This window comes from Amblyraja radiata, chromosome 12 (assembly GCF_010909765.2).
Source record: "Amblyraja radiata isolate CabotCenter1 chromosome 12, sAmbRad1.1.pri, whole genome shotgun sequence".
Lineage (NCBI taxonomy): Eukaryota > Metazoa > Chordata > Chondrichthyes > Rajiformes > Rajidae > Amblyraja > Amblyraja radiata.
This window is the reverse complement of record NC_045967.1, coordinates 22,189,872-22,211,723: the sequence shown is the minus strand read 5'-3', so window position 1 is coordinate 22,211,723 and position 21,852 is coordinate 22,189,872. Positions and strand designations below refer to the sequence as shown.

The following is a 21,852-nucleotide window of genomic DNA, read 5'->3' as shown; positions in this document are numbered from 1 at the left end:
TCTTGCAAATTACATCTTGAACTTTAACTGCATCCCTTTTTACTTTTCATACTTTAAATTTTATCCTGATTTTAAATGTTTTTCCTTTAAAAAAAAATGTAATATCATAGATTAGTTTATCAAGTGCAAGTGATGCATCTTCATTTTTATATAAATACATATTTTTGAAACCAAGATATAGTAATAAAGTGACAGATAATAAACTGCTAGATTGTACAATGGCGAGAAATGGTAGGCACAAAATCTAACTTAGAGTCATAGAGTGATACAGCGTGGAAACAGCTTGGGTTACGAAAAGACAAAAGTCATTACTGATGCTGTATTTCCTGGTTGGAGGAACATGCATTCAATTGAGCATGCAGTCTTTTTGCTTAAAGCTTAAGGACATGAAGTGCTCCTGTTCATTACTAGTATGAAGAGATGGATGTTGGCATTAATTTCTACATTTTTTTACAACATGGGAGACTATTTGTTCCATCGCATCCAAGCCCACTCACAGATAAATTCCATTCCCAAACTAATTTTTCCTGGGACCTATTCTGCTATTATTTTCATCTATCCTCACCAGATTCTATCATTCACCTACAGACTAGGGGATATTCAGATTATCCGATTAACCTATCAACATGGAGATATCATAGGGAATCCACATAGCAAAAGCAAGAATGTGTAAATTCCACACAGACTGCACCCAAGGTCAGGATTGAGCACAAATCGCTGAAGCTGTAAGGCAACAACACTACTAATTGTGGCATTCTGTCCTGGTTGAAGAAGGGTCTTGACCCGAAACTTCGCCCATTCCTTCTCTCCAGAGATGCTGCCTCACCCGCTGAATTACTCCAGCATTTTGTGTCTACCTTCGACTTAAGCCAACATCTGCAGTTCTTTCTTACACTGGTTGATGCATAGCTGGATAACACAGCTCTCTGTGCTAAGGGCTGTTCCCGGGAATGCTTACAGGGTCTGGCATCAGTTTCCTTTTAATTTTAAAGATAAAGCAGACCCTTCGGCCCACTGACACATAGAAACATAGAAACATCGAAAATAGGTGCAGGAGTAGGCCATTCGGCCCTTCGAGCCTGCACCGCCATTCAATATGATCATGGCTGATCATCCAACTCAGTATCCTGTACCTGCCTTCTCTCCATACCCCCTGAGCCTGTCCAACCCCTTAAGAATTTTGTAAGTTTCTATAAGATCCCCCTCAATCTTCTAAATTCTAGCGAGTACAAGCCGAGCGCAACATTGACTGTCAATAACCCATTCACACTAGCTATATATTACCCTAACTTCTCATCCATTTCCTACAGACCAGGGGAAATTCTACAGAAGCCAATTAATCTACAAACCCACATGTCTTTGGGAGTAGGAGAAAATTGGAGCACCCAGAGGAAACCCCAGTGGTCAAAGGGAGAATGTTAACACTCCACGCAGACAGCAACCGAGACCATGATCGAACCCGGATATCTGGTGCTGGGAGGCAACAGCACTATTAGCTACGACACTGTGCTGCCTAAATGATATTTGTGATCCACCTAATATCTGGTGGTCTCTCAGCAGAAGGAACCACTCATAAATGATGTTTGCTAACATGCACATCACAAGGTCCAGAAGCTCCTATTGTAGTCACACAAGCAATATCTATTGTCGGTTATGGGGGCAGGCTACTGTGTAATGTCAGCACGCACCACAGCTTCTTTGTACACGTTGTAATGGAAGACATGGTTATATGGTGCTTGCAAAAGAATATCCTTTAATGTACAAATGTTTTGACTGCAAGTACGTCTGTGTATGTGATGATGAAGTGCATATTTCTGAGCAGGTTGTGGGGAGAGAGAATCTCCTAATATTTCAGATATATCTAGAGCACGTCAATCACCAAAGCAGAGAAGGCTATGGAGCGAGTCTTGGAAAATGGGATTAATATCAATGGATACTTGAAGGCTGGTCAGCCATAAGGTCTGTTTGATTCTGTTTTAAATTGAAATGATTTGGACTGTTTTCTTAAATTAATACTTTTGAGTCTAGAAGGATGAGGCATCAGACTTTGAGCTTCAGCAGAAAGGTCAGAGGTGTAGAAAATTCAAACACTGCAGTCAAAAAGAAAGTTTTTTAAAAATCATAATGAGTTTGTCAAAAGAATGTATTCACCTACAGCACATGAGCAGTAACCTTTGCAAATAAAAATAAAACTAGACATGCTTCAATTGGGTAATATTTAAATCAGTTTGAGTCTAGTCTGAATGCAGTTCCAAGATATTTAACAAACTGTAGATCCTTACAATGTGTTATCTATGCCTATAATAGAAATCTTTGAACATTTCAAACTAGCCTGAAGACTGCATTAACATCTGCTTTTGTGTAAAATGTCTTCAGATTAACTAACGTTTAACACTGAAGGAAAATGGCTTGTTAGAGGATTGTTTTCAAACATTGCAGCACTCTTACAAGATTAATCTCCCCCAACAAAGTCACAATGTTTAAAATACCACTCAGGAATGCCTATTGTGTTTAGTAGGCTTTGCTTTGAACCACAAAAATGATGACATTCATTTCAGTAATCAAATGAAAGCAGGGTGTCGACCAACCATGTAGTTTAATAGAGCTTGTAGTAGGAAAGACTCTGTTGCAGAGGTTTAGTCTCACAAGATATTTTTGCAGGATGTAGATCCAGGAATTATAGTCTGAAGAAGGGTTTCGGCCCAAAACGTCGCCTATTTCCTTCGCTCCATAGATGCTGCTGCACCCGCTGAGTTTCCCCAGCAATTTTGTGTACCTTCCAGGAATTATAGCATTGGTTTATTTCTTGTCAAGGCAATGCTTGGGGACTTGTAGTCACAATCAACCTTCAGTAAAAGGTTATGAAGACTATAGTCGTTAGAACAGAATGGAATGAATAGGTGTTCTGGAGTACTACAAACCTTTAGAGAAACTTTATACTCAGTTATTCATGACAAACATTCTTATTTTATAATAAAATAAAAGCAAATAGTGCTGAAAATCCTAAACAGGCCAGGCCCCATCTCCCACACATGCAGACTGACCAACTGAGTATTTGTCCAATTTTATGCTGTTATTTTAATTTCTGGCATCTGCAATTTTTTATTCATATTTTATAAATGACCACCATAATGAAGACGATATATCTGGGTCAATTTAGGTACGTGCTCATTTTCAGTTGGCCCTACTTGTACCTTTATGTCAAAGTGTCAAATGCTGAAATCCGAGAGTAGTCTGGTAGGCAAGCTTCACCCATCCATCATTTCTTGCACTGTCCCCACTTTCCAGTTCTTCATACAATAATATTCAGAGTCGATGGCATCCATGGAGAAGGAAGCTGCTAATGTTTCAAGTCAATGACATGACATGAGAACAGGTAAATTAGACACATGAAAGATGAGTCTGAAGATGGGACTCGCCCCGAAATGTCACCCATTCTTTCTCTCCAGAGATGGTGCCTGTCCCGCTGAGTTACTCCAGCTTTTTGTGTCTATCTTCGGTTTAAACCAGTATCTGCAGTTCCTTCCCACACATGAAAGATGTTTGATCTGTTACATTCCTTGTTTCTTGCTTCACAGATGCTGCCTCACTTTATTTCCAGCATTTTTATTTTTCCTTTGCTTTCAGCTAACATATTGACAATAAATGTTAGTAGCCCCTTCCTGTCCTAAGTTTAAATTACCATTGTTCACTACAAGAGGGGTTTTCATAGGTTTTACTGAGAAACACAATATCATAATCAGGTCCAACAGTTGAAGGGAAAAGAGGAGGATGTGTATTCATATGATAGCTCCAGTCCAAAAGCACTTCAACTAATGATCTGTAGACCTGGTGTCAAGAAGGCAATGTACCAACTAAATTAAAGACAAAATTCCCATAAAAAGCAATGAAATGGATGATCAGATCATCTGGTGTTGGATAACAAACAAATAATATTTATACCACAAAGTCAAGAAAACCTATGGGAACTCCTGTTCTTTTTCAAATGAGGTCATGTTTTCTTACACACCAGCCTGATTATTACCTTATCGGAAATACAATACCTCTGACTGTGCTGTAGTCCTGTTTCAATATGTATAAGATCAACCCAGATTCGGTGCTCGTCTCTGGAGTGGTATTTAGAAACACAACGTTCTGCCTGGAAAGCAACTAAGCTATTTAATGTGTACATTTACCACTGGTTGACCTTCAGCACGTATTTCCAAGCAGTGGGTCACTGGATGGAAATCAATCTAACATGCAAGTCTGTTATAGCATCAATTATCAAGAGAGTTAAAATCAGTCAGCTTAGCAAAGAGCCAGGATCAAATCTACAAACTAATTGGTCTGTACACAAAGCAAGGAGAGAATGTCCTTACCCAGGGGACCATTGAGTGAGCACATAATATTTGTCTTAAGTGAAAGCTGAATCTGTTAAACTGAGTTGAAATAGGGAGACTTTGAATGTGGGGGTATGATACAAAAAAGAAAACCATGGTGTGAAATAGGAGAAATGACACAACAAAAAAGCTAAACAAAAACACACTGTCCAACTGTGCTGAACACGCGACTGGTTAGAAAATGGTCTTGCTGACGGTATCAATGATTTTAATGCATGCAAAATTGAGGACAAAGATGGTTCAAATTTTGTGGCACCAATCCTCAACTTCACGTGAAATGTAAATTATGCGCCAAATTGCAATGATCACAGGCATGTAATTACATGGGGGAAGCTCGGAAGTTGCTAGCTAATGTCTTCTTCTCTGGGTGCTCTCCATTAAGAAAACAAAAAACTGTTAAGCATTAATGTGAAATCCACTAAACAAAATGCTTGCCCATTCAAGTATAAGAAAGTTTTAACGATTTAACAAATCTTAATAACTGTAAAATAAACTGATATTAAAAATTTACACCTGAACTCATTCCTTCAGATTTTAATTAAAGTTGGGGGCATTTAGCTAATTTTTCTTGCAATGCTTTATTTTCCTCTCTGTTTTCGTTTCTGTATTTAGTTTAACGTTGAATTGAATATTCCAACTTATATTTTCTGATTTTCTACATCCTTCAACTGGTTAAAGAGGAACACTGTAACTTGGTTTGCTCGGGTGACCTAAATTCCTTGCATTAGATCCTTCCAATAAAATTAATTTCAAATTGGGTAACAGATGTTAGATAATAAATTGGCGGCCCACATAACTGATGTGCTGCAATGCTCACTGGAAAAGGAATGAGATGTTGATAAAGCAGACGACAATTCCAACTAAAGAAACAGAGAACTACAAAGAAAGACACAAAGTGCTGGAGTCATACAGCATCTCTGGAGAACATGAATACGGTTCAAATACCATAGGCTGCTGTGGCGAAAGCTGCAAATTCCAAGCATGTTTTTCAAACCATATGCAAAATATAACATAGCTGTCTAATTCAAACAATTTGTAAAATAAACTGTTTTTATTTTTGTCAATGAAATCTCACTCTCCCATGTTTTTTTTTTCTTGAGATGGTGCAGTATCAATATAGACCTCTGCATCCGATGAAGCATCCACATAAGCTTCCAATGATAAACTGATAGGAAGCTGGTCAAAAACAAAGCCCAAGAGGAAATTGTGTAGCATTAGAAAATGTATACATTTTGAATTATCAAAGATAAATATTTACAAAAACCTCTTACAAAATATCCCAAGTTCACATTTTTTTCCTGAAGAATTCTTTTCATATCACATATGAAAATATAATATTCTGCAATTATTCTACAAGGAATTAACAATTTGATATAAAATATTCATCTTGTGGTTTGTCATCCCATCTTCATGGTAAGCTAAAATTACATTCAATATTATTTCCTAAATGTCAAATTTCTGATAAGAAAACATAATTCCAAAACAAGGTTTACAAAAAACATAAATAGGCTATGTTTGAGCAAAGGAGACATAATTGTGCTTAGGCTGGTACAAGCTAAGTTGTATGCTCACTGAAGATGGACAATGTTCACTGTTTTTGCAAGATATGTTGGGGGAGGAAGATATTAAAAAAGCTGTACCATCAAGCAATTTAACTTAATTCACCACTTTCAAGAGAGTGTACCTAACTGTGGGAATGTTTTGGAGAGTGAATTGTTTATTTCCAGGTACATCACATGATTGAAAAATATGGTATAGCAGAGAAAGCTGAATTGGATTTATGCCTCTTGACACGGATCCTTAAAACTGCAGCACAATTCGCTTTCATTCCATCAGCATCTTTTGAGGGAGAAACCAAGCTCATGATTCAGATCAATGAAGATCAATGTTTCTCACTTCACAGATGCTACCTGATCCATTGTGTATTTCCAGCCCTGTTTTTAATTCAGATCTCCATCTGCAGCATTTTCTTTTTGTGCAACTTTCATTCATGTTGGTTTTGGAACCAAACCATGAGGGACAACTGGTCACCGATGCCAATGTTCAGTAAGGTTTAAAGGTGACTACCCATGTTTAATTGGTTACTTAATCTAACCCTCACTGAAATATCTGCTGAGCATTGACCGAGATGGTAATTATTAAGAAGAGCCTCGGAACTCGAGTTCAAGGCACATCTAAATAATTTTAATTAGACAGTCAAAGAACAATAAAGATGGACAAAGGGAGAAAAGTGTAAGTGAAGTTTCAAACTTGCATCAAAACTTACGACTAGAAAATCATTGCACCATTTAGGTCCCTTGATTACTTCTCTGGTATTGATGCTTAGATCTAAAATGACATTCTTTCAAATTGTAACTGACAATGACGGCCTGGACACAGTATTAAATATTCTGAATCAATAACTGCTTATTTACAATCCTTCACGATTAGATTGGGCAAACGCCAGTCCAACATGTGAGAGATACAGTAGATATTGCTTTCTACATTATTTACAGATCTGTCGGCTCTGTTTTAACCATTACAGGAGTGGATATGGCACTTAGACAAGAAGTCACATTACTAGGGTAGTAAAGCAAGCTTTCTGCATGTGCAAATGTCTGGGAATGATCCAGTTTTAGAAATGGCATGGTATCGTGGAGATCCGTATCCAGGAGAGTGTTATCTTGATCATGTTTGTGGTCTGGGTGCAGGGTTGATACTGAGCACTCTTCATTGGCTTCCAGTTTCACCACAGGAGTGAGAGCACAATTCAGGCTCTGTGACAATGAACTGTTGAGGTTCTCAGAGCCTTGAACCATAGTTTCAAAGTGTCTGTCCATTCCTTCCATCTTTATGACAGACGTCGCGATACCATTGGGATTGCTCAGCAGCACAGTGTTGAGATGCTGATAGTTGGGCTCGTCGTCCACTAGGGGACCAGGCTCCACCACCATTCTGACTCTGGGAATGGGGTCATGTGCACTCGAGACCACGCCTTGAAATTCAGAAGTGTCCAGAATATGTTCGGGTGGTTTAAGCACCGTGGCAATTACACTCCCCGGACGGTGTGCAACCACAGGCTGACCAACGCTGTTGAGGGTCACCAGTTGTGTGATGCCATCAAGGGAAGGTTGTACACAATTATTTATGACTGTCTGAAATCCACTATCAGATAATGAAAGACTGGAGGCAATGAGCTGGGCCTGCTGGGCCTCAGTGAAGCCAAATCCATTTATTGTGGGAGACAAAGTGGCCTGGATTGTGACAGTTTCCTTAGATCCTTCTGAACAAGGAATGGCACGTAAAATAATTTTGGAAGGACAGCGGTCTGTTCCAGACAGCATGGAAGTAAGTGGTATAGTCTGCAACATCAAAGTTCCAACAGCATGTGCACCAGAAGTCATCATCATAGGAACGTGGCTTGGGACGCTTATTGTCCTGTTTGAGGTAAGAAGAAGAAAACATTCATTAAGCATCTTGTTATCGCCAGCACAACCAGTCAGCAGGATTCTAAGAGGCAGATCAATGGCAGGATGGAATTAGGTGCCCTTCAAGGTTTTAACTACTCTCTGTACTTGCGAATGATTTAGACGAGGGACTGGTAAGTCATGCATTCATGTTTGGTAAAGGGATGTGCAGACAGCAGCTCTGAATTAAAAATATATTAATTAATCCAAATTTGAGTGCAATAAAAGATAACATTCCCTTTGACCTAAATGCTCGCTGCAGCTCCATATTAAATATCACGAAATGCACCAAAATGAGTAAACATCACATTTGTCCACATTGCATTCTTTCTGCCATGTTCTCATACACTTACTTAGCTTGTCTTCTTGAAGTCTAATTTAATTTTGTTCTGGCAACAAATCGCATCCCTTGCCAAATTGTTTACATAGGAGGTGAACAGCAAGAGCCAAGCACCTGACATTGTACTGTCCCAATTCAGTTCATTAATTCCAATTTTATGTGTTCCAATCTTATTAACAGACCTCTAGTGGCGAACCTCATCGAAACCTTTCCAAAAAAATCAATGCACCCCTTCCACTGGTTCTCCCTTATCTGTTCCACTAGACACATTCTCAAGGAATTCCAACAGGTTAGTGAAACATGAATTCCCTTTCTAATATCCATGCTGACTTTGCTAAATCCAATTACTATTTTCCAGGTCCATTTTAGACCAGTGATGCTGATTAAATCGGTCTATAGTTCTCTAGTTTTTTTCTTTTTCTGTTTTTAGTAATTGTGGTCGCATCTGCAGGAATAATTCCAAATCTATAAAATGTTGAAAAATGATATTCAATGTATTCACTATCTCTAGTGTTCCATCCTCTAGGATGTAGTTCATCGGGTTCTTTTTATACAACTCCAGTATTTGATTTCTCTGTCATTTAATTACTCCCCAATGTAAAGTCTCCCCTCAATGCCTGTAAGAAATCCCCATTTACCATCACTGGTCATTTCCTTTTTACATAAAAATAAACCATCTTACAGTCAGTTTTTTTATACTTTATGTCACTCAGCAGTTTTCTCTCAAATTATATTTTACTGCATCAATTTCTTGATTCTTCCTGGGTAAGTTCTAAAATAGTCACAACCCTCACAATTAATGTTATTTCCAAAAACTTTAAGTCTCTTTTTTTGGATATAATACTATCTTTAATTTCTCCTCTTGACCAAGAATGGACCAATTTTCCTGTTTGATTATTGAGCCTTAAAGGAGTTTTTCATTTGCAAATCATGTTTTTTAAATTATTATACGAACCACTTTCTGTTTACTGTCATATCCTTTATTGCAATCTTTCAAGCAATCCACAATTCTCATCCTCCATAGTATTGTTTGTTTAGATTGAAAACCCGAGTTTAACTGGTTACATCATGGTCTGGTACAGCTTTTCCAACGCACAGAAACAAGGGAAGCTGCAGGATGTGGTGGATTCAGATCACGGGCACAGTTCTCCCCACCATCAAAAGCAACTAAATGAGGCGCTATCTCCAGCCAGTGACATCTATAATCAAGAATCTCCACCATCTGCGCCATGCCCTCTACTCGCTGCCATCATTGAGCAGGAGGTATACGAGCCAGAAGTCACACACCAGTAGGTTCAGGAACAACTACTCTCCGACAACTATCAGATTCTTCAACCGATCCGCACACCCTTAATCCCAACGGAATTCTACAGACCGCTTCTTGCACTACCATGAACGTGTTCTAATTGTGTATTTTCACACTAATGTCTTGTTTTTATTTGCAGACTTTTTCTTTTCATTGGTTTGTAGAATTTATGTGTATTTTATATTTCTCTGTGTTTGTCATAGTCTACGTGCCACTGCAGCAAAATGTTTAATTATGCCTGTACATCATTGCACTTGTGCATATGACAATAAACTCGACTGGGCTTGACATGAATACATTATGTTCAAACTCAATGTAAAATTTAATTGCGGTCACACTTCCATAAAATTCCCTTGACCACAAGATTATTAATTACTTCTTTTTTATTGCACAATACATGATCCAAATTAGTTAGTTAGTTAGTCCCTCGAGTACATGTTTTAGAAACCCATCTGGCTTATATTCAATGAATTCCTCCTTCACCATATTATGTTAATTTGATGTGTCTGTATGTAGAGTGTTGGTCTGGGGAGTTTAGAGGTTTCAGAAAGATATCCAGAGTTCGCTTGTTAAATTATAAGAGAATGTAAATTGTGGACAAATTAAGTCAATATATTGAACATGTTTATGGAAACCAAATAAAGTTATATAGAGCACCACCACCCAAAGTTCACTTCTTGTAATGATTTTGGAAGAAAAGGTTAATAAACTTTGAGGGCGGTGTAATATTACATTTAGCATCAATGCAAAGAGCTTCCTAAATTACAAATAATAACTGTTACAAAAAAACTCATTGTTACCTGATCGTCTGTGCAGCTGAAGACATAGTTACAGAAGCTCTGGTCACATCTGGCAGTCCTTGCTGAAGGACTTGATTGCTCTGTGGCCCCTGCATGGTTGTTAAGATGTGGCCCTGTTGCTCTCCTCTTTTCTGAGTGGGCTGAGTCAGCGACTCTGTGTGCTCTTGCTTAATGTGCTGCACCAGCACTGACTGTGGCACAGTTGCCACCTTGCCTACATTCTGCAACTGGAGGATTCCATGGGTGGCATTTTTCCTCTTCGTCGGCAATGAATAATCTGATGAGGTCATCATGTTAGGTGTGACATACTCAGTCGAGTCATCGTCAATGACCACCAGATCCTTGGGCATCTCTTTGAACTGATACACCAGCCGTTGACCTTCCACTTTGGCCAAGATCCCTCTCTGGTAGTAATATCTAAAAGGAACAATGGCCATTCAGAATTTAACTCATCACCTTATATTATAAGATAAAGGAAACAGGCCAGAAACGTTAATTAGGACCTGGTCAGAATAATGCTTAAACAAATACTAGGACGGACAATGCAATTATTCAACTATTACAGAGTGATCTAACCAGACAAATTTGGCCATTTTGTAAGGTGCAGTCTTACTCACCTCAGGGCTCTGCCCATTGTTTCATAATTCATATCTGGTTTATTTTTGTGCTTTCCCCATAATTTTGACACTGCCTTCGAGTCCACAAGCTTAAAAATACCCTTTTCTCTCTGCGTCCACTTGATATACTTTGGACAAGTGTTTTTATCTTGCAAGAGAGCCAGCAGGAACTCCCAGAGATAAATCGTGTTCCCTGGAAAAGGAAAAAGGTGAGAGAAATGGATGAGCATCGCCATTTGATTACCACACACAACAAACTGTGCAATACAAAGGCAATGGTCAAGGCATACAGTGCATTGAGAAAGTATTCAGATCCCTTCACTTTTTCCACATTTTGTTACGTTACAGCCTAGTTCTGAAATGGAGTAAATTCATTATTTTATCATCAATCTACACGCAATACCCCATAATAAAAAAGAGAAAACAGGTGTGTAGAAATTTTTACAAAGTAATTAAAAAGAAATAACTGAAATATCACATTTACATAAGTATTCAGACCCTTTACTCAGTACTTTGTTGAGGCACCTTTGGCAGCGATTACAGCCTCAAGTCTGCTGGAGAAACTCAGCGGGTGAGGCAGTTTCTACGGAGCGAAGGAAATAGGCAAAGTTTCAGGTCGAAACCCTTCTTCGACCCGAAATGTTGCCTATTTCCTTGGCTCCATAGATGCTGCCTCACCCGCTGAGTTTCTCCAGCATTTTTGTCTACCTTCGATTTTCCAGCATTTGCAGTTCCTTCTTAAACAGCCTCAAGTCTTCTTGGGAATGACGCTACAAGCTTGGCACACCTGTATTTGGGTAATTTCTCTCATTCTTCTATGCAGATCCTCTCAAGCTCTGTCAGGTTGGATGGGGAGCGTCGATGTACAGCTATTTTCAGGTCCCTCCAGAGATGTTCGATCGGGTTCAAGTCCGGGCTCGGACTGGGCCACTCAAGGACATTCACAGACTTGTCACAAAGCCACTCCTGTGTTGTCTTGGCTGTGTGCTTAGGGTCATTGTCCTGTTGGAAGGTGAACCTCCGCCCCAGTCTGAGGTCCAGAACGCTCTGGAGCAGGTTTTCATCAAGGATCTCTCTGTACTTTGCTCTGTTCATCTTTCCCTCGATCCTGACTAGTCTCCCATCCCTGCCGCTGAAAAACTTCCCCACAGCATGATGTTGCTGTCACCACGCTTCACTGTAGGTATGGTATTGGCCAGGTGATGAGCGGTGCCTGGTTTCCTCCAGACGTGATGCTTGGCATTCAGGCCAAAGAGTTCAATTTTGATTTAATCAGACCAGAGAATCTTGTTTCTCATGTCTTTTGGAAAAATCCAAATGGGCTGTCATGTGCCTTTTACTGAATAGTGGCTTCCGTCTGGCCACTCTACCATAAAGGTCTGATTGGTGGAGTGCTGCAGATATAGTTGTCCTTCTGGAAAGTTCACCCATCTCCACAGAGGAACTCTGGAGCTCTGTCAGAGTGACCATCAGGTTCAAGGTCACCTCCCTGACCAAGGCCCTTCTCCGCCGTTTGCTCAGTTTGGCACGGTGGCCAGCTCTATGAAGAGTCCTGGTGATTCCAAAGATCTTCCATTTAAGAATGACGGAGGCCTCTTCGGGACGAGCAATGCTGCAGAAATTGGTTTAAATCCTTCCCCAGATCTGTGTCTCGCCACAATCCTGTCTCGGCGGTCTACGGACAATTCCTTCGTCTTCATGGCTTGGTTTTTGCTCTGACATGCACTGTCAACTATGGGACAGGTTACCTTTCCAAATCATGTCCAATCAATTTAATTTACCACTGGTTGACTCCAATCAAGTTGTGGAAACATCTCAAGGATAATCAATGGAAACAGGATGAACCTAAGCTCAATTTTGAGTGTTTTAGCAAAGGGTCTGAATACTTATGTAAATGTATATTTCAGTTATTTCTTTTTAATTATTTTGCAAAAATTTCTAAACACCTGTTTTCGCTTTTTTATTAGGGGGTATTGTGTAGATTCATGATTTTAAAAAATGAATTTAATCAATTTTAGAATAAGGCTGTAATGTAACAAAATTTGGAAAAAGTGTAGGGGTCTGAATACTTTCTGAATGCACTGTACACTTTTTAAGTGCAGCATAGTTTTTGACAAAGATTTATCAAAAATAAGTCAGGATTGGCCCTTTCAACGTTTCTCAATTATATCTTATCGCTTGGTTAACCTGTTCCCATTTTCTGTATTTGTAAGGAAGCTGAAGCTGACATTCACCTCCTGACTAATTAGCACTACCTCGAATCCCTGGACTTTTGCGAAAGAGTTATTTTATTTGCAATAAAATATCCATTGATTTTTTGTTACAGAAATCTCACACCTTGAAATCATTTTATTATCCAATTTATTATCCAATAATTTATTGGCTCCTTGGATGAAATATTAAGTAAATAGTGTGCCACTGCTTCGATTAAAACTAAGCAGTGGCACACTTTTGGTGGCACAGTGGCACCAAAATTTGGTTTACTGATTTTGGCAAGAAAAGGTCCTGAATATTTTATATAAGAAATAGAAGACAGGTTGCTGACTGTGTTACCTTGTTGCTGGCAATATAACAATGACTAATGGAATTCTTAGTAGTAATGATCGAAAACAGAGATTCAGCAGGGTGGCACAGTCACGCAGTGGTAGAGTTGCTGAGTTACAGTGCCAGTGACCCGGGTTTGATCCTGACTACGGGTGCTATCTATACAGAGTTCGCACATTCTCTCTGGGACCGCGTGGGTTTTCTCTGCATGCTCCAGTTTCTTCCCACTTTCCTGCACACTGGGGACAACTTACAGAAGCCAAATAACCTACAAACCATTATTATTACAGTAAAACTCATTGTTACTGATTGTCTGCGCAGATGAAGACATAGTTACAGAAGCTCTGGACACATCTGGCAGTCCTTGCTGAAGGACTTGATTGCTCTGTAGCCCCTGTATGGTTAGTAAAATGGGGCTCAGCTGCCCTCCTGTTTTCTGAGCGGGTCGAGCCTAAATAACCTAAATTGTCCCTTGTGTGTAGGATATAACTAGTGTATGGCTGATCTTTGGTCAGTATGCACTCGGTGGGCCAAAGGGTTAAGGCCGAAGGGTTGCCCCTAAATTTACGTCTACTTGACTTAAATCGGATCAAGGCTAATTTTGATGGCATTAGAAATCTATATTACTAAAAGTCTATTCTTGACTGGTTTTGGCGATCTGTGCTGCGATTTCCGAGAGAACGCAGCCACCTACGGCCGTCATTTTTGGCCACCTCGCTCAGAGCCCACCTCCGCCGCATGTGTGCCGAGGATTTTTCCAGTCGATGAAAAATGACAGATATATTAATGATTTTACAAAATTCCCCATTTTCTCTGCTGCCCCCGCTGGCGGCAGGGGGGATGGACTATAAAACCAGGAAGTGGTGTGCCTCAATTAGTCTGCAAGCTGGAGGAAGGCAGAGGGTCACGTTTCTCTGAGCTGTGAATAAAACTGAACACATGTCCACACAACTGTGAGTAAGTACCCTTAATGTGGTTTGAAAATGAAAATATGGTTAAAGTAAAAAAGCACTGCCTGCAAATGATTGTTTGGGGGGTTTGGGTTGAAATAAAAAGGCACTCTCCCCACCCCTCTCCTCTCCCCCCCTCTCCTCCCCCCCCCCCCCTCTCCTCTCCCCCCCTTTCCTCTCCCCCCCCTCCTCTCCACACCCCCCCCTCTCTCTCTCCCCTCTTTTTCTCCCCCTCCTCCCCTCCATCCCCTCCCCCACCATCCCTCTCCTAAACTCCCCTCCCCTCCACACCCCTACCCCCTTCCCTACAACCCCCCTCCCCCTCCCTGCTCCCCACCTCTCCCACTCCACTCCTCTCCCCCCCCTCCCCCTCTCCTCCCCCTCTCCTCTCCCCCCTTCTCCTCTCCTCTCCTCTCCCCCCCTCTCTCTCTCCCCCTCCTCCCCTCCATCCCCTCCCCCACCGTCCCTCCCCTAAACCCCCCTCCCCTCCACACACCCCTACCCCCTTCCCTCCACCCTCCCTGCTCCCCACCTCCCCTCACCTCTCCCCCTCCCCTCACCTCTCCCCCCCTCCCCTCACCTCTCTCCCCCTCACTCTCACCCTCTCCCTCTCCTCCCCCATCCCCACTTTTCCCCTCTCACCCACCCTCCCTCTTCTCCTCCTCGCCACCCCCTCTCCCTCTTGCCCCTCTCTCTGTGTCTCTGCCCCTTCTCTCTCTGCCATCACTCTCTACCCCACCCCCCCCTCCCTCCCTCTCTAGATGTGACTGCAAGTTGGGGGCTATGCGTCAGTAGATAGGGTGGTTATGGGGTAAAAGGAGCAAACTAATAATATTAATATAATATCAAGGGGTGTAATTAACGTGAGTGCGGGGGGGGGGGTGGGGGGGATAGTTAGTGTGTGTGACGCTGCATGCCGCCTCCCCCCCCACAACCGCATGTTGGGGGAACAGACCCAACGGGTCTGCACTTGGTCTAGTAACTTATAAAAGTTGATTTGGAGAGGCTGTTTGTAGGTAAAAGGATGCCTGGAAAATGGGAGGCTTTAATAAGTAAAATGGAGAGTTCAGAGTCCAGCTTGTTCCTGTTAGAGTGAAGACCTGAGTTTGCAGGGTTAGAGAACCCTTGTTAAGGCTCTGGTCTGGAATAAAGAGGCATATGTCAGATGTAGGAAACTAGGATCAAGCGATTGCCTTGAGGTTTACAGAGAGCGTAGTATATTTAAGAAGGAAATCAGGATGACAAAATAAAGACATGATACATCTGCAGCAGATGAGTTAAAGAAGCATCCCAAGAAATTCTATGTACATTAAAAGCAAAACAGGAATGAGGGGGAGAGAATAGCAGCCCTTTAGGATCAATGTTTTATCTACGTGGGAGCTACATGAGATTAATGAGGTCTTCAATTAATGTCTTGTCTCTTTTTACCATAGAGAAGGTTGTGGAAGCTAGAGAATTCATGGAAGACAATAGCGATGACCTGTAACATATCCATATTAAAAAAGAGGTTTTGGTGATCTTAAAAATGCATGGATAAATCCCCTGGCCTGACCAAATGTACCGAAGAACATTGTGGGAAAGTAAAGGAAGAAATTATTTGAGCTCTAGGAGTGATACTTGCATCACCTCAGCCATGGGTGCGGTACTAAAAGACTCGTGTGGCTAATGCTGTGCCTTTATTTAAAAAAGGTTGCAAGATAAAGCCAGGGAAAGGCAAGCTTAACATCAGCGGTGGGATAGCTACAGGAGGGAATTCTGAGAGACAGGATCTACATGGATTTGGAAAGACATGGCCGGCTTTATGTGTGTGAAAGAAACGATTTAGTTTTTTGAAGAAATGATCAAAGGACTGTAAAGTGCAGGGCTGTAGATGTTGTTTACATGGAGTTCAACAAGACCTTTGACAAGTAGGCTGGCCCAGAAGGTTAGAACACCTGAACTAGTTGGGCTAGCCAATTCAATACAATTGGTTTGATGGTTGGAGTCAGAGGCCGGATAATAGAGGGTTGTTTTTTCAGATTGGAGGCTTGTGACCAGCGGAACGCTTTGGAGCACCTGGGTTTGGTTGTATTCACTGTTGTTTGTCATCTATATTAACGATTTGGATGAAAAATGTAAGTTGCACAGTTGGTAAGTTTGTGGATGACATTAATATTTGTCAAGGAATATGTAGGAAGGAACTGCAGATGCACACTGAAGATAGACACAAAATGCTAGGGTAACTCAGTGGGACAGGCAGCATCTCTGGATAGAAGGAATGTGCTATAGTAGGGAGTGAAGAAGGTTACTAAGATTACAACTGGGACTGGCACACAATGCATTCATAAAGTAACTTGAACTTATCATTTCTCTTTCACGTGCCAGCATTTCTCTTTCACGTGCCTGTTTATTCCCCAATTCTCCTACCACTACCTACACTTGACGTAATTTACAAAAGCCAATTAACCACAAAATGGGATGTTGGAGACAACTGGAGCACCAAGGGGAACCGCTCAGGGAGCATGTGCGGAATCCACAAAGGCAGCACTGAAGGGTCACTGGGATTGTGAGGTTAGCAGCTTTGACTATCACGGTTTTTGACTATGACTTAGAACGGAGACGAGGAAAAAAATTTTCTTACAGAGAGTGGTGAGTCTGTGGAATTCTCTGCCTCAGAGGGTGGTGGAGGCAGGTTCTCTGGCTGCTTTAAAGAGAAATCTAGATAGGGGTCTTAAAAATAGCGGTCAGGGGATATGGGGAGAAGGCAGGAACGGGGTACTGACTGGGGATGATCAGCCATGATCACATTGAATGCCGGTGCTGGCTCGAAGGGCCGAATGGTCTAATCCTGCACCTATTGTCTATTGTCTATTGCCATGTTAGAATAAGGCCAGGCCTGTAAGAAATTTTAAGTTACAGCTGATTCTGCTACAACATGTATTTCTATGACACAATTTGGATTGAATCCAAGTGATGAATTAAGGAACATGATTTGCATGACATGACCTGAATTAACAGACAACACTGTCTCTTAAGAACACAATCTCTCAGTTTCACCATTGGAATTGACAAGAATCGCTTCTATTAACACTTGTACAATGACACACAATGTAAGATGCAGCCTTTAGTATTTTTAACCTAAAGTAACAAAAATAAACTTATTGTGATTTAAAATCTTTATTTTTGAAAATCATGTGGGAAAATAAATTGTTCTTGTAAGTCTGATACTCTCTAGCCAATAACCCTCTTTACAAAAGGTCATAAGGAGTGATAGGGGCGGAATTAGGCCATTAAGCCCATGAGGTCTGCTCCACCATTCAATCATGCCTGATCTATCGTTCTCTCTCCTAATCCCATTCTCCTGCCTTCTTCCCATAACCCCTGACACCCTTTGACACAATTGCTTTTATAATGTGAGTTTCAACAAGCAAAGTTTTTTTAGGAGCTTAACTATCGCATTATAGTAGATCTACCTGTAGTTTCACATATAACTAAAACCTCTGCTAAACATTAGAATGCTTGACCATTCATCATTTCTTTCTATTCTGCAGCAAATGCATTTTGTTGTGGGTTCTCAAGTTTAAAACCAATAAAGCTGAAATCTGGGGGGGAAGAGAGAGTGATGGAAGGAGGGAGGGAGATGAACAAATGACAGAACAGCAACAAATTACCAAATAAAAACATTTTTCTTGCTTTATCAGCAGATCCATCACTCAGTGTTAACACAACATCATTTTGCTGATGAGACAAAAAGCTACCGAAAAATAAATCACGATGTTTGTGCAACTGTTGAGCTGTCACACCAATGATGCTTTACCTTTTCCATCCTTATTTTTCTTTTTAATTGGAAGGTGTGGAGCTGTGACAGGCGAAGATGGGCGAGAAGGTTTTATCTTCCGACCTGGAAAATCAAATCACGTCACTCTATGCATACACTCGGCATCCTCTGTTTAACACTGCTATTTACACTACAGCTGCTCCAACACATGACAGCCACTCAGCACCCGAGTGCATCACTAACAGTTGCAAATGCAATTTGGGAGAAAAAAATCCACATGATTAGAATTCCACCACGGGCAGAACAAGCATCACTAAAGGGCTCCTGATTTATTTCATGAGGCACATATAATCTGGGAATTTTTATTCCACTACTGAAAATCTTTTGCATGGAATGAATGGCAAGTGTCATGCTACATGAGCGTACAATGTACAAGAGGTTCCATACTGTTGTTGCAGTTAAAACTTAGTGTTGCAATTCTGTTTGAAAGCGAGTGCAAAACTAATGTTACAACAATCAAGTACATTCAGGACAGAAAGGCAAGACAACACTCTTACTGATTGAAGTCTGGCGCCAGTGATGCGGCCTCGCCAACAGTCTGTCTGTCCCTTCTTTCTTTGTGTTTTAATAGTATGTGTTAAATGTTTTTTTTTTAATGTTCTTTAGCTTGTTTTACGGGGGTAGTTGGGGGGGGGGGGGGTTGAAGGAAACTTTTTCTAAACTCTTACCTCGATGGAGATACGATTTTTTTCCGTATCGTATCTCCGTCCGCACTGCGGCCTAACATCGAGGAGTTGGCGGCCTTTGCTGGAGACCGACCTATGAGCCCACAATCCCTTTGTTAGGGATCCACCTCGGAGCACCAAACATGGGTTAACATCACGGAGCCCGCGGTCTCAGGTCAGATACCAACTTTGGGAACTTGAAGACGCAGGAGCTTCGACCACCCCGACAGATGGTTCGATTCCCTTTGACCGCGGGAGAATAAAGAGACAGATGCCTTCCATCACAGTGAGGAATGTGGGGAATCCGTTGTGGTGGATGTTTATGTTAACTTTTATGTAGTTGTGTGTCTTGTGCTTTTTTTCATATGGATGTATGGTAATTCGCATATCACTGTACCTGAATTGGTACATGTGGCAATAAAGGACCTTTGAAACCTAACTTCACATTAAAGCCATATGGAACAACACCCAAATATCCATGAGACCAACTTGCACAAACACAATTGTGTGTTGGTCACACAGCCTATATGCGCTTTCTTTGATCTTAACACGGGTCAGGAGTGAGTCAACACTGTTCAATTTTAACTAGAGACAAAGTGCCCTTTTTACTGAAAAATATGTCTATTAATCCAGAGAAAATAATATCACTTCTATGACGTTGGCACCAAGCAAAATTCAGATATACTTTTAAGTGCTTGTCATAAAATGTCATAAAACTAGGTTGGATTTTGAGTTGTGAGGAAGATGCATGGAGGCTTCAAAGCATTTGTGCTCTTTCAGTGAATTGACAATTGACAGTTTTGATTTCCTAATCAAAAAAAAAATACACTGACCACAAAGGTGTGCAGTGAAGGGTTCACCAGAATACTGCCATGGTAGGACTGTCATATATAAGGAGAGATTGAGTTGACTAGGCCTGTATACAAGAGAGTTTAGAAGGATAAGAGGGGATCTTACTGCAATATACAAAGCCCAGTGTGGCTAGTAAGATATCTAATTAAGATATGAATTAGTCACATGTCATATTAAATGATGGGGCAGGCTTGATGGGCCAAATAGCCAATTATAGCTCCTGTATTCTATGTTTCGATAAACAAAGAAGTTGTGAGGTAATATAAATCAGGATGGTGTAATTACCCACGATATCCACTTGAGGACCTCTGGTTGTTTCTATTTCCCCATAAACACAACACACATATCAAAAACCTACCTTTCTTTTTCCTTTGTTTAAGTGCGTTTTTTCGAGGAGACTCATATGCAGAGTCATCTTCATCAGCTGCCATCTGAGATGAATATCTTTTGATGACACCAGGGATTTTATCCAATGAGACAGTGCCTTGCTGAACGGATTCTGTGATTACTTCATCCAAAGAGTGTGTATATCCATGAACTAAACAGGGAGGAGGAAGGAGAAAGAAGAAAGTGTGGTGAGAAGGGATAAAATTAAGTTTTATTGGTTAAGACATTGGTTTGGGGATTTATTTTTCATGAGTAAAACATGCCATGTTTGGCACTGATATTACATTGTCAGATGAACAAATATGATGGCGCAGTGTCACAGCGGTAGAGTTGTTGCCTTGCAGCTCCAGAGACCCGGGTTTGATCCTGACTACGGGTGTTGTCTGTGCAAAGTTTGTATGTTCTTCCCGTGACATGCGTGGGTTTCCCCGGGTGCTGCGGGTTCCTCCCACACTCCAAAGACGTACAGGTTTGTAGGCTAATTGGCTTGGTAAAATTGAAAACTGTCCTTAGTGTGTGTAGGATAGCGTTAGTGTGCGGGCATCACTGGTCGGCGCGGACTCAGTATCTCTAAACTGAATTAAAATCTGTGCAATTTATAATTTGTATTAAAAAATGGAGATTCAAGCAAGAAATCTTCCCACAAGATATCTTGTTTTGTAAAGTTGGTATTAGGACACACAATTACTCCAGGCAGAACAAGAAAGGCAAAAAAACGGTATCCAGAACTAAAACTTACACATTCGCTTTTCATCCAAAATGGCATTTGGGGATTCCATGTTAAGAAGAGCTTCAGCAGCCTCGATGGTCTCCATTGTTTCATCTTCATTCTGGCAGGAAGTTACCACTGTGGGTCAGAGATTCATCAAAAGAGGTTAGCAGAGTGGAAGAATGTTCACAACTTCAGACAAAATGTGCAAGGAAAGGCTATCCATGAAGATCCAGTATTTAGTTGGAAGGTTGTGTATTTCCAGCGCATATTCAGGTGGTACTAAAATGTACTTTAGTGGACTGAGTAGAAGTTCGGTCATTTCAGAGCCAACACTATTTCCCTCCCACTCATCGTCCTGGATGGACAGATAGATTCTCAAATGACCTACAATCATTACATGTTAGGACTCTGTTATAGGTATGTACAGTAGGTCTTTCATATCCACCCCATTGTGCCAGCCTTGTGAACAGAAGAGAAATCCTGGGCTCAACGATTTTAGACTAGGCAGTTGCATTTTCCATCACAATTATTTTCTTGCTGTAAAGAGGCGACCAACAATCTTGCTGCAAAACTAATGTTTTATATAATTAAAGGACAACTTCCTTGCTCTTAGATGCCACACCTTAACCACTGAAGGGAACTTCCAGTTGCCTCTTTGTTCATCATTTAGCTTTACGGCAAATCTCAGGTACCCTGTTCCTCTATATTTCCAAATATCCTGCTAAACATGGGGCAATCCATCGCTGCATTTGGCCATCTCAGACTTCACCAGATTGGATTCTGTTTGCTACTGACATACCCACAAAAATGTTACCATTGTTGGGTAACTTGGTATGTTATGCAACCTTCCAAATTCTGCTCCCAACATTTGTGTGAAGCATGTGTTACAAAAACAAAAGGGTCCAATTAAACACATTACCTCAAACTTTTGTAACTCTGTCAGGCACAACAAATCCCTTGCTGACAACTTTTGATTAACAACTTTCTAAATGACAAAAATTATTGCTCCAGATGTTTCCCATTAATTTGCCCGTGAC

The 21,852-nt window shown here is 40.9% G+C and overlaps 1 protein-coding gene across 8 annotated transcripts in view; it reads right to left on the bottom strand.

Annotated features, from left to right (window-relative positions):
* Positions 1 to 5,411: 5,411 nt before the first annotated feature.
* Positions 5,412 to 21,852, bottom strand: part of LOC116979003 (ETS-related transcription factor Elf-1-like) — a 250,808-nt gene continuing 234,367 nt past the window's right edge. For all 8 annotated transcript variants that reach the window (XM_033030378.1, XM_033030383.1, XM_033030379.1 and 5 more), the window contains 6 exons: positions 20,843 to 20,950; positions 20,075 to 20,254; positions 18,179 to 18,262; positions 10,889 to 11,081; positions 10,272 to 10,688; positions 5,412 to 7,796 (listed from right to left, as the gene is read on the bottom strand). In XM_033030378.1, the coding sequence (XP_032886269.1) occupies positions 6,869 to 7,796; positions 10,272 to 10,688; positions 10,889 to 11,081; positions 18,179 to 18,262; positions 20,075 to 20,254; positions 20,843 to 20,950 (1,910 nt within the window). In that variant the 3' untranslated portion in view covers positions 5,412 to 6,868. The remainder of the gene's footprint in view (positions 7,797 to 10,271; positions 10,689 to 10,888; positions 11,082 to 18,178; positions 18,263 to 20,074; positions 20,255 to 20,842; positions 20,951 to 21,852) is intronic.